This window comes from Alosa alosa, chromosome 1 (genome assembly GCF_017589495.1).
Source record: "Alosa alosa isolate M-15738 ecotype Scorff River chromosome 1, AALO_Geno_1.1, whole genome shotgun sequence".
Lineage (NCBI taxonomy): Eukaryota > Metazoa > Chordata > Actinopteri > Clupeiformes > Clupeidae > Alosa > Alosa alosa.
In genome coordinates, this window is record NC_063189.1 from 14,291,357 (window position 1) to 14,308,679 (window position 17,323).

A 17,323-nucleotide genomic window follows, 5' to 3' on the forward strand; every position below is an offset into this window, starting at 1 on the left:
TCCACCTATTTAACTGTTCAGTCATTCCAACTATATTAAACCTCATCTACCTAGTTCAGTCATTCCAACTATATTAAACCTCATCTACCTAGTTCAGTCATTTGAACTATATTAAACCTCATCATGTTGGTTGCCAATCAGCACATCATCTGTTTTAACAATATATTTCACACCATATGTTTTGCATTTTCATGCACTGGTAATTCCCTGAATTTTCTTAGTTACAGTGCATGAAAATGCACTGTACTGTTCTTCCTAGGCTTCTTATTACAGTGCATGAAAATGCACTGTACTGTTCTTCCTAGGCTTCTTCTTATTCTTCTTCTTCTAACGCGTTTAATGCAGCTTCAACCGTTTAACGTAGAAACTTCATTCAAACTATGTTACGTAGGTCTTACTTAGGACATGGGTGCTATGTATTTTTCAGCTTTGTAACTTTTATACTTTTTAAACTATTAATTAAAAACTAATCAAAATTTCCCCATTGACTTAACATTATGATTATGACATCACAATACAGCCGTTAAGCAATTAGAATCCTATGGCAGGTGTTCGGCCACCTGGACCAACTGCCAGTCTCAGGCTTTAAGCATACAAACTGGCCCTATAAAGACTACACATCCTGTTCAACTGCTTCCTCTGCCAAAAACTGTTTAAAAATAAAAGTCCTCACTATAATATTTTACTGTTAAACAATTTAACCCTTTAAACTACTGAACTTTTTAACTGTTTAGCCATTGTAACTGTTACTTGTCATCAACTATGACTCCTACCCACTGTAGCTAGTTAGCTAAGTTAGCTAAGTCACATGGTTAGCATAGTTAGCATGTTAGCATGCTAGTTAGCATTTTTAGCAAAACTGCTAAAATTGATTAGCTAAGTCAGCTAAGTCATATGGTTAGCATAGTTAGCATGCTAGTTAGCGTTTATAGCAAAACTGCTAAAAACGATTAGCTAAGTAACATGGTTAGCATAGGTAACATGTTAGCATGCTAGTTAGCATAGTTAGCATAACTGCTAAAAATGATTAGCTAAGTTAGCTAAGTAACATGGTTAGCATAGTTAGCATGCTAGTTAGCATTTTTAGCAAAACTGCTAAAAATGATTAGCTAAATTAGCTAAGTCACATGGTTAGCATAGTTAGCATGCTAACATGTTAGCATGCTAGTTAGCATTTTTAGTAAAACTGCTAAAAATGATTAGCTAAGTTAGCTAAGTAACAAGGTTAGCATAGTTAGCATAGTAACTTTGTTAACATTATTATCTTTGTTAACATAGTTAGCACAACTGCTAGCAAACATTAGAGCCATTCCAACTGTCAGTTATCGTCAACTATCTACTTAAATAATTTAACCATTTAAACTATCCACCTATTTAACTGTTCAGTCATTCCAACTATATTAAACCTCATCTACTTAGCAACCAATATAGTTTGTTTTTACTCTGTATGATATTTTACATCATATTTTTGCATTTTCATGCACTGTATTTCCTTCAGGAAATGCTTTTCTAGTTCTTCTTCTTCTAACGCAGTTAATGCAGCTTCAACCGTTTAACGTAGAAACTTCATTCAAACTATGTTACGTAGGTCTTACTTAGGACATGTGGGCTATGTATTTTTCATCTTTGTAACTTTTATACTTTTTAAACTATTAATTAAAAACTACTCAAAATTTCCCCATAGACTTAACATTATGATTATGACATCATAATACGGCCGTTAAGCAATTAGAATCCTATGGCAGGTGTTCAGGCCACCTGGATCAACTGCCAGTGTCAGGCTTTAAGCATACAAACTGGCCCTATTAAGACTACACATCCTGTTCAACTGCTTCCTCTGCCAAAAACTGTTTCAAAATAAAAGTCCTCACTACAATATTTCACTGTTAAACAATTTAACCCTTTAAACTACTGAACTTTTTAACTGTTTAGCAATTGTAACTGTTACTTGTCATCAACTATGACTCCTACCCACTGTAGCTAGTTAGCATGGTTAGCATAGTTAGCATGTTAGCATCGCTAACATTGTTAGCATTTTTAGCAAAACTGCTAAAAATGATTAGCTAAGTTAGCTAAGTAATATGGTTAGCATAGTTAGCATGCTAGTTAGCATTTTTAGCAAAACTGCTAAAAATGATTAGCTAAGTAACGTGGTTAGCATAGTTAGCATGCTAGTTAGCATTTTTAGGAAAACTGCTAAAAATGATTAGCTAAGTTAGCTAAGTAACATGGTTAGCATAGTTATCATGCTAGTGTGTTAGCATGCTAGTTAGCATAGTAACTTGGTTAACATTATTATCTTTGTTAACATAGTTAGCATAACTGCTAGCAAACATTAGAGCCATTCCAACTGTCAGTTATCGTCAACTATCTACCTAAATAATTCAACCATTTAAACTATCCACCTATTTAACTGTTCAGTCATTCCAACTATATTAAACCTCATCTACTTAGCAACCAATATAGTTTGTTTTTACTCTGTATGATATTTTACATCATATTTTTGCATTTTCATGCACTGTATTTCCTTCAGGAAATGCTTTTCTAGTTGATATTATAAGAACGTACCTGCAGTAAAAACCAAGCATGTCCGATAAACATCCTCAGATTTATTTCGGCTTCAAGAAGAAATGGGAATTACATTTCATGTGAACATCGTCCTATCCTTATTAAGGTGCCATGTGTAAGAATTGAGGTAAAAATATCCAAAAAATTAGCTACACGCATTAAAAGAATGAGAAGAAATAAGGGTGATGATGTCATTAAAAAAATGCTGCATAGATATCAACCTGAAATGCTAAATTACTAGCCACAGCCCGACAGGTGTCATAATACCAGTTTCGGCCATGGGAGGCGGTATGCGAGCAACATAACCGCCAGCCAAACTGTAATACACATTTCTCGGTTTACACATGGCACATGGCTCATTACACATGGCACCTTTAGATGTTCTCTGCGGTAGCCTAGGGGTCCCCAACCTTTTATGTACCATGGACCGGTTTGATTCCTATTTTTTTTTCACGGACCGGCGGTGGGGTCGGGGGTTCCATGTTCCATATGTGTTGTGCATGCATTACTTGAAAAGAACTAGCTCCAGTTATGTATGAACAGTGAAGGTAACGATCTCTTGTGAAAAACGTGAACTTGAAGAAGTGAAAATTGAACAATATGAACTATGAATATTGAACAACTTGAAGCTAAAGTGTGAACATGCTTAACAAAATATGGGAACAAAACATGGGAACTAAACGTGCATTATGAATATAATCAGTGTGAGCCCTGCTTGTTTCCCTGCAACAAGAAGCTTCCATCTGGGGGTGATGGAAGACAGTGACACCCTCAGTGTGTTTGAAATGTCCAGTCGATTGCGCAATTTGGTCTTAGTTGCAGTCATTGCCGAAAACCCGGCCTCGCATCTCGGGATATTCTGCTTTGGTTTTGATCCAAAAACCCGCCAGAGAGGTTTCCTTATACACACTCTTAAGACCATTTGCAATTTCGATCAACTGCTCTTCCTCCTGCGCTGACAAGTTAGGACTATTAGGGATATTGACAAATGGCTCATTGGTTTGCCGTGGATCTTTGGAGGATGGGAAGTAACGCTCAAACTCATTTGAAAGCGCAACAAGGTGATCAGCTGCGAGAGAAAGTGCCCTACCTCAGTCTCTCCCAAAACCCCCACTACTGTTTGGAACATATCAAATACACCCCGGTCCACTCGTCGTCCCCACAAATCAAGCTTGCTTTAAAAGCAGCGACTTTATCTGCCAGTTTAAAGACAGTCGTCATTCTCCCCTGGAGTGACAGGTTGAGGTCATTAAGCAACCCGAATATGTCACACAGGTAAGCAAGTTTTGACACCCAGTCCTCATCACTAAAATGTGCAGCTAACGGTGACTTTTTTTCTGTAAGAAATCTCTGCAGCGGCTCTCGCAACTCAAACACTCTGGCCAGTGACCTGCTAAAGATGCTTGTTTTTTGTTGCTCATTCTAGCAGTTTAGCTAACCGTGTGACACTACCGTTTCGCCAAGAACTGATCAAGTGAAGTGAGCTGACCTGAGGCTGCGCAGCGCTGAAGGCAATATGTAAAAGTGTTGAAGGCGGGACAGACAGACGTAAGAAAATAGACCTTGCAAAATGCAAACATGCGTGCAATCAAACAACTGCATATAGACCTATGCCATGTAAAAACGTGACATTATTGCGAATTAAATTTAGTTTAGTTCGCATGCCTTTTTTTTTAAACTCATGTCGTAGGCTACTGCCCGGTTAGGAATGTCCTGCGGCCCGGTGGTTGGGGACCGCTGGCCTAAACTACAGTCCTTGTAGGAAGCGTCCATTGTTTTTCCAACCCACTTTTAACTTCCAACGAAATTACGTCTCACTGCAACGATGCACCATCTAGTGGACAAACGATTACTTATCGCCAATACTGGAAATGCAGCCATGATGATGATGATGAATATTTGGCTTTCTTTTAATCCTACTGAATTTGTAATTATGTATCGGCCGTTCTAATACCGATAGTATGTGGGTGCCTGTGTGTGTGTGCATGTGTATATGTGTGCACCGCCATCTACAGGCCAATGAGTGTACAGTCACTAAATGTACACATAACCTAATTTTTTTTAGACCCCCCCATGGATGAAATTCTACGAAACTTGGCATACCCCCAGAGAATGCCAGGTCAATCATACACATAAAATTTGGTGCAGTTCTGAACATCTTAACTGAAGATAGGGGCGATTAAAGCAGAATAATATTGCATTTTCAATATAATAACCATAAAAGATTCTTCATCCTCAGTGCCACGGTTCAGGTAGTTATTTAGGAAAAACTGTTTTTTTTGCGGTTGGGGGCCCCAACGCGGGGAGTAAGCTATGAAGGGCGGTCATAATAAAACTATAAACACAGACATTTACATCGATAGTCTGGCGTTATAATTTATTTGCCTCGGGTGTAACCAGTGGGTAAGACTTTTTTTTAGTGGCAGGCTATTACTGATGACTTGCGCTAGCTTAGCACCTGCGAACTGCAACTAGAAGGACGGGAGGAAATGTGTTGAAAACTGTCTCCACTGATAAATATCACACTTGCTTACTTGGAAATGAGGTCCTATGTCCAAGATCTTGAACCACCCCGGTAACACACCATGACACGCCCACACTACACACGTCACTTCAGGTTGCAAAGTGAAACTTTGAGATACTGAAAGAAACAAGATAGCCCGCTGAAAACTGAGCAACCAAGGAAGACACACAGTTCTCGTAAGTGGACGGTATCATTCACCTGATTAATAATCATTGATTAAACTGAACTGATACATAAGCTTAACTTCGGTGATAGGTTAATATTTAGACGTTTAGACTGTTCGGCTACACATTTGCCTGCCTCATGGGTTGATATGCGGAAGTCGTAGCCTGTTTGAAACAAGTCTGTCAGACAGACGGTAATTGTTAGCATAGTGTAGTGTTCTATAGACGTATCATTTTCAAAATAACATATAATGTCCAGATTCAGGTAAATTGCATGACTTAATGATCTTTATTTTCCTGGACTTCCTTTGAACAGACTGGAGTTAGCTCAAATAAACCCCATCACCAGGGTTGTTTACATAATGTGATGGAACGTATAGCCTCTACTTGGCAAATCATTTTTGTGGATCCTCTTACCAAATGTTTCACTATGCTCATAAGTGTTGCTTTAGTTTTATGAAGTTGTAATCTCCTTCCTCAAGCTTCTCTTCAGTTTCAAAGGTCTCACCTTTTTAGAATGTGCTCTTAATAGGTATAGGAGCTTAAGCAATTGTCAGACACAGTAAGTAAAGGGTTTACTCACTTTAAGTTCTCTTTCTAGTGTGCAGGAAGGACATAGAAGAAGGCACAGAGAAGTTGTAAGACATTGACGAAGGACAAACAACGAACATGGAGAACAGGAGTGCTTCTGAAAACACTGATCTGTATGAGAGAGCTAATCCTTTTTTAAACACTAATGGAGAACAGGCCTTGATGTGATCTGAAAACAGTGTGTAATGTAGAAATATGTTTGTGTGTCTACTTATTGTCTATATTTTCATTTGAAAATATACAGCTGACATAAAGCACAGGAATTAGACAGATACACACATGAGAAAGTTGTCTTGACACATGATCTTAAAGAGATTGGACAAAAGGCGCAATATGAGTTTTGCAGACTAAGTAACAGAAAATGAGAAAAATACACACATTTTTTCTAATTTAACACTTCCTTAGACTTGTAGACTGACCATGTCTAATGCTATGAAGAAGGCACTACACTGAAACATGTCTGTGCAAAAGATGTCTCCAAGAAAAATACTACCGTAGTAGTGGGCTTTTCTTCCTTGCAAAAGGTGCTAATGCTCTGATGGATTTATTTGAATATCTTTTCTGCTTCTCTTAAAGACCGGCAATGTCAGACGGTGAAAGTCATTGTCAGAACTACAGACCAACAAGATGTTGCAAGTCCTGCTCTCACATCACAGACTCCTCCCACTGGGTGCTGATGGAACCCTCGGTCTCCATGGAGTCCAAAGTCGAAGTGTATAAACACAGTTCTCCCTCTGGAAGTTTTGAGTGTGCTGTGTCTGGTTTGCGCTGGGGTGCGCTGGTGAAGTCACTCTACAGTATCACTTCTGTGACACGTATCTTTTTACAGCAGATCTTGCCATGTTACAGTACACAACAATGGGTCCTTTGATGGACATCAAAGTGCTGTCAGGTGAACTGCTGGAGGCTCATCTGCCCCATTTTGCCTGTCTGGAAGGCTCAGACTCTTCTCTCAGTGATGCTGTGAGAGTTGTAAGTGGTGTGGACGACAATTTAATTCTAGAGACCGGTGAGCTGACTCGTTTCCATGTGAAGCTCCTCAAGCCATCTCTCTCACTGACAGAAGTCGTGGTGAAAACTGACATCCAAATCAAAACCCACCTGGAGGTGTTAATTTACCGGACAAGAGTGAGACCCCTGGTCCTCTTTATGTACCTGGTGCCCTGGAGTGGCTCCATGATGCAGACTGTGAAGGACGACCTGCGGCAGCTGAATGTCAGGAAGATTGAAAAGCCCCAGCCTGAAATTTCGCTTTGGGTCGACTCCAAATTCAGCCTGAAGACGTCTTGCCACTCTGAGATCAACCCGCACGAGTACACACTGAATCTCGTCAGGCCGAACTTCTTTGAGGTTTACATGAAAGAGCCAGAGAACTGTTTTGACTTGGAGTTGATCAGTGGAGGGCAATCCATATGGAAAGCTGAAGTGCGACGTGCAGACTATGGCGAGGTTAAAAGAGTTGTGACGTACACCCCAAGCAAAACTCCAAGTCTGGACGAGGGGAGGATGGCCAACCTGTCAAACAGAGGTACACAACCAACACAGCTCTCCTATCTGTGTGTATGAGTGTGTGTGTGTGTGTGAGGCATGAACTTGTAAAGCAGTTTGAGTGATCTGAAGAGTAGAAAAGCACTTTATTAATGCAGTCCATTTACCAAAACCATCAACATAAGAACTCTATATACACAACTGGACCCAACTGTATTTGTGTAGTTCTGTACAGAAGAACAGATTTCAGAATATAGCCACAACTTATTGTTCTCTGAAAATTCAGTACTATGTTTTTTTTTTTTTTCAGAAACAGTCTTTTTCCGAAGTGTGGCGATTATTAATTATTATTTTATTATGAATTTTTAATTGAAACCTGATGCTGCTGACCATTTGTTCAGGGTTCTTTGATGATCTCTTTTCTAGAGCGACTCTCCTTTTTCCGGCCGGATCTCATCACAAGAACGTCGAGAGGCGCATTCCTAGATGAGATGGAGGCGTTGGCAAAACACCAGCCCCCCGTGCTGAACAGCTATGAGACCAAGCACCTTCTGGAGAATGTCAGTGGACTGGAGGAACAGGTGACCTGCCTCCTGGACATGGTGGACAGAAAGGGAAATATAGCGTCTGGCATAATGTTTGTCGTCCTTAAAGAGAAGGACTTTTACCTCTATGAAGACATTCTACTGAATCTTCAAGCCAATCTCCCAGAGAATGCAAAGTGAGTACCTCTCCCTCAAAAATTGCTATTATCAGAGATACTTATATGTTTTTTAAAAAAGGCAAATTGAAAAAGACATAAATATTGGACTGAAAAAAGGAGTCGAATGAAAATGTATAGTCGGTACACTAGATGCTGCTACCAAACTAATTTAATGTGCCGAAAGACACACCTACACTGTAGAAATCTACACCTCAAGACATCATTGATAACATAAAAGGTAAAGCATAGGGGAACTATGCAGGTTTTTTAAGCTTATTTTACCTTAACTTAACAGGAGTCATTGGAATGGTTATATGACTTTTTTCGGGTTGAATGGTGGCCGTCTCGCTTCCCCCTAGTGCCTGTGAGCGGAAAAAACACCCTTACAACTTTGGGCCAGTGGGCCGACGGAGTCAGTGTCAGGAAGTAACGAGTGTAATGAATTACTCTACTGCATTTACATACATACACGCCAGGCACCGGCTAGAACAATGTAGCGATGGAGTTTCTCAATCATTCGTCATGACCGAGCCAGCGAAAAGAAGCAGAAAGCGAGTAAACCGTTGTCGGAAGAACAGGGAAGAGGGAAACAGCAGACTGACCGATTGAGGAGTGTCGTAAATCATATACTCTGAGGCTGTAGGGGGAGCTCTGCAGAGAAACCTGTGAGCAAAAAGCGAAGAAATTGCCAAAACTGCATAGTTTCTGTAATAAATGTAATTACTTAAGCTGCATTGGTAGAAGCACTGTCTTGCTCTTGACTAAAACCTGCATCCATAGGTCCAGGAGACAGGCATACTAGCAAGGAGGTCGACAAACTCATGGGTGTTAGCATCTGTTGCTAGCATGTCTCTTAAAGAGTTTATTTTATTTATATAAATTATGAAATAATCATAATATTTACGAATATATCAGGTTGCTGTACAGGCTCCAGATGGAATTTGAGCTTGAAATTGAGTTGGCGAGCAAAGATTAATCACTGCACAGCTGCACAACCACAGTTACATTACAAAGTATGAAAGTGTGTGGAAGAGAAAATTTATGGTGGCAACTAGACATTATTTATGAATCCCAAAGTTCAAGATGATGTCCACAAATATCCTCTGATCACACCCCAGAGGTATTTAGATTTTTGAACTTAAGAAACTGTAATCAGAGAATGTAATCAAACTAATCAATATTTTCATAAATAGTTGGTCATTAACTTAATAGTTAATAGAACACTAATCAATTAGTCAATTCATTGTTGCAACTATAAAAGAAAGACATTAGAAAATTAAATGTCAGTTCCTTTACTTATGGTCTGTTTAGCAGCTCCTTGGGAATGATCTCGGCCTTTGTGTGTTCTGTCTCTTGGAAGTTTTGTCTCTGGTCCACTGATCCACTCTTATTCATCTTTTTCACAGCTAACGTCATGTTTCCACAGTAGTTTGTTAAGGACACATTGTGAAGATCGGTGCTAATCATCCCAAAATCTCTGGAGCACCAAACACCAGTGGACACAAGACATTAGAAGAGTAATTACGCAGTATATCATGACATATGGTAATTAGTTAATGAATAACAAAAATAAAGATATATGTTGCACTTGCGTTATTCCCGGTAGTCGTGCTACCACGTGTGTGTAGATGGTTACTGTTCCAGAGTCCAACAGCTGGAGTTTGGTCCTTACTGAATTATACCAGAGACGATTGCAGTGGTGGTTAGTTATCAAGGATCTTTGATTATGCTGTCCTTGTCAATATACAAACTACATTAAAGGTTTTTACAACATTTTCTTTTCTCAGTCACTTTGTGACATTTGTTCATTTGTCCTTAATGTTTCTCAAAATAATTAATTCAATCACCGTCTATAAAATCCCGATTTTGTATCTTAAAATAATTATGTCCTTAAAAATGTTGCGGCCAACAACTAAAGGCAGTCATAATATGGTCAATAAGTCGATGTAAAATGGCATCCTGGAAGTTTATTGCTTATTTCCAGATTTGCTTTTAACTGTTTCCCTCTCACTCACAGTAATTTATGACCATACTAGAATATTTTATACTAACTGAATATTACTTACTTGCATGTTCAGCGTCATTCATGCCACTGACAACAATTTAGTGACTGTTGAAGCGGGATGCAGCAATTCACTTGTGAGACTGGACAAAGGCAAGACAAATACAACCTGGGCAATCATTGTCTTCTGTTAAGCACAATGGTTAAATATGCCATAACAAACTGTGGTGTGATATATTGCCACATGTTTATCTAATGCTGACCTAATACTCGCTTTACTTACCAATACTTGAATTACTCTGGCTTGAGTTACTCTGGCGTTCCTATATCAATCCTCATCAATCACATGAAAACAATCAAGATTTGAATGTCAAGTGATTTTGCAAACATTCCAAAAACACAATGTCACATGTGGTATACACACAATGATAACTGGTGATAACATATCAAGCATCCATTAATATATCATTACTTGCACAATGAATGCTTAAGGGAATCATAATACTAACAACTGGTTTGTATTATCTCCTGTGCTCTTTGTTGGAAATTGCTGTTAGGATAATTGCTGTTAAATTATCATCAAAGAAACTACACCAAAAAGAAAAGTAATATCTCTTTAAAGATGAATTATACGTTTTATAGTAAGCTTTGTTGACATCACGTTTTTACGTTGTTTTTTTATTATTTGCACTTCATATTGTGTTTGTATCTGATACTACTTTGATAATTATTGTTACTGTCTCTCTGCTCATTGACTTTACTATCATATATCTGAGACATATCTGAGTGTGCTTTGAATTTGCTCTGGGGTTAACCAGAACATTAAATGGCCATGAGTGTAATTCATTAGTAATTGTGTTGTCCCTTGTTATAATGGTGGTGTTGGTGTATCTATCACATTAACAATTCACATACCTATTTTCATAGTATTCTTACTAATGAGTGGGCCAAAAAGTGTATACTAAATAGGCAGAAGATGCCTTTCATCACGCCCACAAGAACTTCAATGACATCCAATTCTAAATCCATAGGAATGGATGCAGCTGTAACAGATTCCACTATTTTGGCAGGGATTTCCACATGAGTGTGCAATTTATGCCCATTCATTCAGAAGACTGTTGGTGAGGTCAGACACTGGTGTTGAACAAGGCAGCTTGGCTTGCAGTCACTCTTCTAGTTAATCCCAAATGTGTGAGAAACTTCTTATAACAAAGTGTGGTGAGGCTAGCCTAGAAATGCTATCATATTTGAAATATTAATACCTAAACTAATGGCTTCCAAGATAAGGCATTTTCAAGAGTAATAACTAAAAAATCATCTCAATAAAAATGCCTTTATTTCTTCTTTTCAGCTTGGGCCAAAGTGTGAAGGTCCGCTTGTGCGGTTTGGCAGCATGCTTCAGCCTGGCCCTCTCCTCCAACGCAATCTACATGAGCTTCCTTTCTTTATCTGTGCCTGAAGTTATCAGACATTTTCTGAAGATTTCATAGGCCTAAAGGACACTTCAATGGAGACTATTAGAATAAGGATGATAAGTCTGAATATTTGTTGGACCAAACCAGGTAATAAATAAACTTTCTTGAGACACACACTATTTCAGACTATTTCAAACATTATTATATAAAATAGGGCAGAGTAGGCTTTGAGAGTTGAGGAGTTTGCATGCCTGAAATATTTGCTATGATAATGTGTGTTGTGTGCTCTCTCACCTCACTGAAATCTTCAGATGGTGGAGAAATTGAGGCGATGGCATTTCCTTTAAAAGGTCATGCCCTTTTTAATTAAACAAAATTGAGACATCTGTGGCATACATCATCAGCCACAGAAATACAGATGAACAGAGAATGAGTAATGTACAGAAATATGCTTTCACCTGAAGAGCAAAGGACCATCTGCAGTTGCATTAGGACACACCATTATTAAGATTCACAAATTAAATGATTTAGAACAACCCTGTCTATCCTTTTTCCATATTTAAAGTAGTCTGCGATTCTGACCAAAGATTGATGATATTTAGCTCAACAGCCAATCAAATAAATCTACATCATGTTACTTGGCTGGAATAGTTCATGGCTCACTCGGAGCTACTACATTTGTTTCCCCATTTACAGACCCAGGACTGTGTACAAACACCATTTCTGCTTTGCAAACATAAATACACACACACACACAGAACCAACAGCTAGAGGACAGTGAGGAGCAATCAGCTGAATTAGACAAAGAGTATACTAGAGTAGAATCATGGACTGATCCTCTAATCCGCCCCCTGTTCTGCGTCCTATGTGAAGCCCCTGTAGCTTTGGGATGTTCCAGCCCCCGAGAGCAGCGCCCCTCTGAACTGGGCGCGGCTCACTAGCGCCCCCTCTCTGTGGTGGGGCATCAGGTGGGTGCGCTGGTGCGACTTGAGGCTGGAGCTCTGGGTGAAGCATTTGGCACAGGTGGGGCAGCGGTAGGGCTTCTCACCACTGTGCACCACGGCGTGGCGCACCAGGTTGCAGTGCTTGGTGAAGCGTCGGCCGCAGGTGGCACAGCTGAAGGGCTTCTCACCCGTGTGACTCCGCAGGTGCTCCTTCAGCTGGCTGAGACGGGCAAAGCTCTTGGGGCAGAACGAGCAGACGTACACGCGCCGCTCCGCACACAGCGAGGAAGAGGATGAGGTTGATGAAGACCCTGCCGTGGGTCCGACGGAGCGCCACTGGTGGGGCCGGAGACGGCGCAAGGCGCCAGTCTGATACCCAACAGTGGCAGTGGCGTTGTTGCTGAAACCACCGATGCCAACACCATTATTGCCGCGAAAACCACTCAGTCCCAGCGCAGGCCCACCTCCAGTTCTGAAGCCCGCCTGGGGCCGGCTGCCACATGGCTCCTGTCCGTCACCCTGAACGCCCCACCTGGCACGGCCCGTGTTCCTGGCCATCAACATGGCAGAGTTTTGTTCCACGGTGGTGGGTCCTATGAGGGTGGGGGGAGGAGGTGGAGTTGGCAGTGGGGGCACAGACAGAGGCTGGGTGTGTGTGTACGTTTCTGTGCTGAAGTCACTGGTGGATGTTGTCCACAGGGAGGCCCCCCCATGCTGCTCCATGCTGAACTCTCCTTGCCCCAAGCCCTGCTGCTGCTGCTTCTGCTGCTGCTGCTGCTGTTGTTCTTCTGTGGCTTCCCCATCGTTCCACTCCTCTTTTTTGTCCTCCTCCTCTTCTTCCTTCCTCCCACCACCCTCTTCCTCCTCTTCGAACTTCACCTGGACCTCCACAGTGACCTGGGCCTCCTGCTCTCCTGTGTGTGTGGTGTGTGTGTGTGGGCCATGTTGCCCATCCAGTGGTGTGTGAGACACTTCCTCCGCGGTGGCTGCTCCGTCTGGTCCTTGGTGGGAAAAGGTCACCTGGTCTTTGGACAGACACACACACGGACACACACACGCACACACAGATGACAATGAACACTCACTCACATACAGGCTCATGTTATTGGTAAAGGTGACCTCATTGTCCACTTCTCCAACAGTGGAGATAAAAGGAGATGCCTCCCTTTCCTCTGTATCTCTCTCCCATTTGTTGAAGTTTATTTATATGGATCATGGTTCTATTTTTGTAATAGATAATATGTGTAATGTCTACTTGTCCATGTATGTATTGTGCTTCAGAGTTCAACATATAAAATTCCACTGGCCTTGGTCAGGCGGCTATAAACAAACTGTCTGTGTGTGAATGATAATTGATCTTTAAATAAATGTGTGGTTGACAGAGATAACACTGAGTATGACACTTAAAATCATGTGTATGACATGCTTATATCTGTGGTTGCATACTAGTAGTGAGTTATGACGTGTGTAGGTGTGTGTATATTTACATGTATGTGTGTGTATGTATGTATGTATGTATGTATGTATGTATGTATGTATATGTGTATGTGTGAGTATGTTCGCTTACCTCCCTCCCTACCCCACATATTGTCCTCTTCCGTCTCCTCTTTGATCAAAGGAGCCTGATCAAACACAGAATGTCATTGCCATCAGTAACTGTGTGTGAGTAACTCTGTGTGTGTTTGTGCGTGTATGTGTGTATGCGCGCACATCTGTCTGCGTGCAAACATGGGGGTGGGGGGTGTCAAAACTAAAATCACACACTAATCCAGGCGCAGTGAGCTGCCTGCAACAACTGCGGCGTTCGGGGAGCAGTGAGGGGTTAGGTGCCTTGCTCAAGGGCACTTCAGCCTTGCCTACTGGGGTTCGAACCGGCAAACTCCAAGCGCTAACCAGTAGGTCACGGCTGCCCATAACCATGTGTCATCCTTGTGCGGTTACATGCCCACCAAATTTTGTGCAGCTCGGTCTTTCAGTGTCCCAGGAATCGTTGACACAAAATTACTGAAGAAATAAAAGGAAAAAAAATTCTGGAAGAAAAAAAACTTTGACTAAACCTATATGACCGCTACGCTAGCGACGATCATAACTAATGAATGTAAATGTAAACTTCACAACTCATTTCAAAATGCGTTGTAACGGCATAGAAAGTCCTCAATTTAGATGAGTTCACAAAATATCCTTAACTAACCACTTGCAACTCCTGAGTTAGTCATGAATTATAGTATTAGGAAGTGTTTTATACAACATTTATCCACACCCTAACACCCTATCATTAATGTGTTTAATCCTTATTTTCATAAAGGCATGCCTACATGTAGGTGTAAATAGTTTCTTAATCACACACACACCCAACTGATTTTATAAACCATAGACAATTCCTTAACAACTGTTAAATAATGGAAATATTGCATAATTATTAGTATTAAAAACAATTTATAAACATAGCTTAGATATAGGCTTATTCACTATGAACAAACCATTTATAACTGTGTACAAATGCTTTACTGATGAGAATTTATGTAGGAACAATAATTTACAACTGATGAACAAACCATTTACTAATTGTTTACAAATGCTTAATAAATGATGAATTGTGTGTAGGTATTATAAAGTGCTACCGAAAAATTAAATTAACTAGACCAATCCAAACTCCACAGCCGCCACATTACACGTGAGGCACCATGAAAAGAATTAAGACTAACCACATCAGAAGAAGGATGAGGGGCAAGTGTGTCTTGCACGAGTGGTGGTTGCCTCTGCTCTGGAATAACGGTGGTGTGTTCTTCACTCCACACACACGCTCGGTTTTGGATAGACACACTTCTAGGAGTCGGAGTGTATCGATCCGATACCACACACAACGGCACTGAGACAGACAACCACAGACACACAGACACCGTTATGTTGCTGAGCAGCAGTTAGCACAGGAATGGTAGAACTGAAGAAAAATTAAATTAGTGAGGGAGAAAGATTAAACAGTCCCCAGGGTCCAGGGGTTCTCAATTTGTTTTGGTTGCAAGAACCCCCTGTGGGGTAGGAAATATCCCGAGGACCTCCTCATAATCGTAAAAATTAAGTACAGCATACTATTGTATTCTCTGTTATGGCCAGGATCACCATCCTGTGTTTTTTGGCAGGTGTATAACTTGGTCTTTTGTCAACTTTGGATTTTGCATCACTTGACAACATGGACTGACTCAAACATTTTAAAGCAAATTATTTTGCGGACCCCTTGGCTATGAGTCACAAACCCCCAGGGGTCCCCAGACCCCAGTTTGACAACCACTGCCCTAAGACACAGGCCCCACAGACAGACTGAACTCTGGTCATCCGCAGGTTGTTTTAAACTGCCCTATAGAAATAAACTGACTTGGCTTGACTTTGTATAGCAGAGATGAGTACACTCCTGTTCAGTAGCACTTATTGCTGTCAAAGGATTCGAAATCCACTTCCGCGTTGAACAGTAGCCTGTGTTACTCTCACTTATGTCTAATTAATGTAAATAAAGAATAAATTAATAAAGAAAATGATCATGCTTTAACAAACCTCTAGAGACTAGGGGAAATGATCTTGTATTTTATGTCCATAGAGATGAATGGTCCCATCTAAAAATGCCATCGCCCCAACAACATATTTGTCCCATAATAGTTTGAGGCACTCAATAATGGGCACGTTTTAAAACAAACAGAACTTGGCTATTCAATCACAGCAATTAAAACCATAGGCTACAAGGTCACACTCCACCATAGGCCTATTTCAGTATTGGTGCTACATATGCACTGTGGTAAACAATAGTGAAGAAAATAGTGAACCTCATCTAAGATCAACAGCTCTTCAGCGCAAAAGTGCAGAGTTCACTGACTCCAGGTCACACTTGACTCCACATGGTAATGAACGCACACGAAGAATTTCAAAGAATAAAACAAGTAGGCCTAGCCTACATTTCAAAATCCATTCTTTGGAAAAAAAAAAAAAAAAAAATATCATAAACGACAGGTGTAGTAGCCTAATTTTCGTTGCTATTATGGGGTCCATATTTACAGTAAATAAAAACTGCTTGGTTTTTATGCATAGGAGTAACTTAAATGCCCCACTGTCCAACTTCGCAGTAGGCCAGTGAAAAGTGGTACAATTTAGCATCAGTGTATAGCCTACTCACTTTTGTTGTAACGTTATAACCTAGCTTTACCTTTTTTCCTTGGTCGTCCCTTTGTCCTCCGCAGTTCGTTCTCCATGACATGGTATTTTCTCTTCAGAGCATCGATGTCCCTCTGACTCCGTCTCATTTCCAGGCGGATCACCGCGCAGCTGTCGTTCACTCGTCGGTTGATCTCTGCTACGGCCGCCTTGGCCAGTATTTCCATGATGGACACCAGCTGTGCCTGGAAAGTACAATTCGACATCTTCCTGCCAGTGGTGTATCAACAGCTTTAATTTACCTGCTATAAACTGCTGGAAACGTTTCCTACTGGCCAGTTTTCTTTTTGCCTTTTAGCAACAGTATGTTTACCTACCTAAAATGAACACTAACGACTAGTCTGCTGCTGTCAACATACACACACAGAGCTTCCACACACACAACAACCAAAGCATCGTTGCAAAGCAACTTCCTGTCTAGTTGTGACGTAAAATAAAAATAATTACCGTAAGTAGCCTATTACATTATCTTTGCAGGTCAGAAAATCCATGTTATGAACGGCACCGAATCTGTAGAATGACCCGATTTCTGTCTGTCCACATTTCAACCGTTCTATTTTCAGACGTAAGAAGCAGCTGATCCCTTGATTAATATACATTTGCAAAAAAAGAGGAGGAAATCAGTTGGTCCTACATCAACCACGAGAGGTCGCCAAAGCCCACATCAACGTGTCAGAGACTCATCACCTGTTGTTCCTCTGTTACAGAGGAAGATCCGTCAAAC

The 17,323-nt window shown here is 40.7% G+C and overlaps 2 protein-coding genes across 2 annotated transcripts; one reads left to right on the forward strand and one right to left on the reverse strand.

Moving 5' to 3' along the window:
* The first annotated feature begins 5,110 nt into the window (after positions 1-5,110).
* Positions 5,111-11,530, forward strand: LOC125306760 (NACHT, LRR and PYD domains-containing protein 1 homolog). Its single transcript, XM_048262281.1, has 4 exons — positions 5,111-5,268; positions 5,858-7,375; positions 7,762-8,056; positions 11,392-11,530. The coding sequence occupies exons 2-4, from the start codon at positions 6,688-6,690 to the stop codon at positions 11,528-11,530; spliced, it is 1,122 nt and encodes a 373-aa protein (XP_048118238.1). The 5' UTR covers positions 5,111-5,268; positions 5,858-6,687.
* A 267-nt stretch (positions 11,531-11,797) lies between these two features.
* si:ch211-155e24.3 (uncharacterized protein LOC100150696 homolog) lies at positions 11,798-17,097 on the reverse strand. Its single transcript, XM_048261167.1, has 4 exons — positions 16,592-17,097; positions 15,105-15,268; positions 13,967-14,021; positions 11,798-13,424 (listed from the first exon to the last, which is right to left on the reverse strand). Exons 1-4 carry the CDS (start codon positions 16,803-16,805, stop codon positions 12,319-12,321), a joined length of 1,539 nt encoding a protein of 512 aa, XP_048117124.1. The 5' UTR covers positions 16,806-17,097; the 3' UTR covers positions 11,798-12,318.
* Between the last annotated feature and the right edge of the window lie 226 nt (positions 17,098-17,323).

Coding starts and splice junctions, on each gene's coding strand:
- LOC125306760 (XM_048262281.1), top strand. CDS start 6,688: ATGTTACAGTACACAACAATGGGTCCTTTGATGGACATCAAAGTGCTG. Junction 7,376..7,761: donor GGCCAACCTGTCAAACAGAG/GTACACAACCAA, acceptor TCTCTTTTCTAG/AGCGACTCTCCTTTTTCCGG. Junction 8,057..11,391: donor AATCTCCCAGAGAATGCAAA/GTGAGTACCTCT, acceptor TCTTCTTTTCAG/CTTGGGCCAAAGTGTGAAGG.
- si:ch211-155e24.3 (XM_048261167.1), bottom strand. CDS start 16,805: ATGTCGAATTGTACTTTCCAGGCACAGCTGGTGTCCATCATGGAAATA. Junction 14,022..15,104: donor CTCATCCTTCTTCTGATGTG/GTTAGTCTTAAT, acceptor GTGTTTGATCAG/GCTCCTTTGATCAAAGAGGA. Junction 13,425..13,966: donor TATGTGGGGTAGGGAGGGAG/GTAAGCGAACAT, acceptor GTCTGTCCAAAG/ACCAGGTGACCTTTTCCCAC.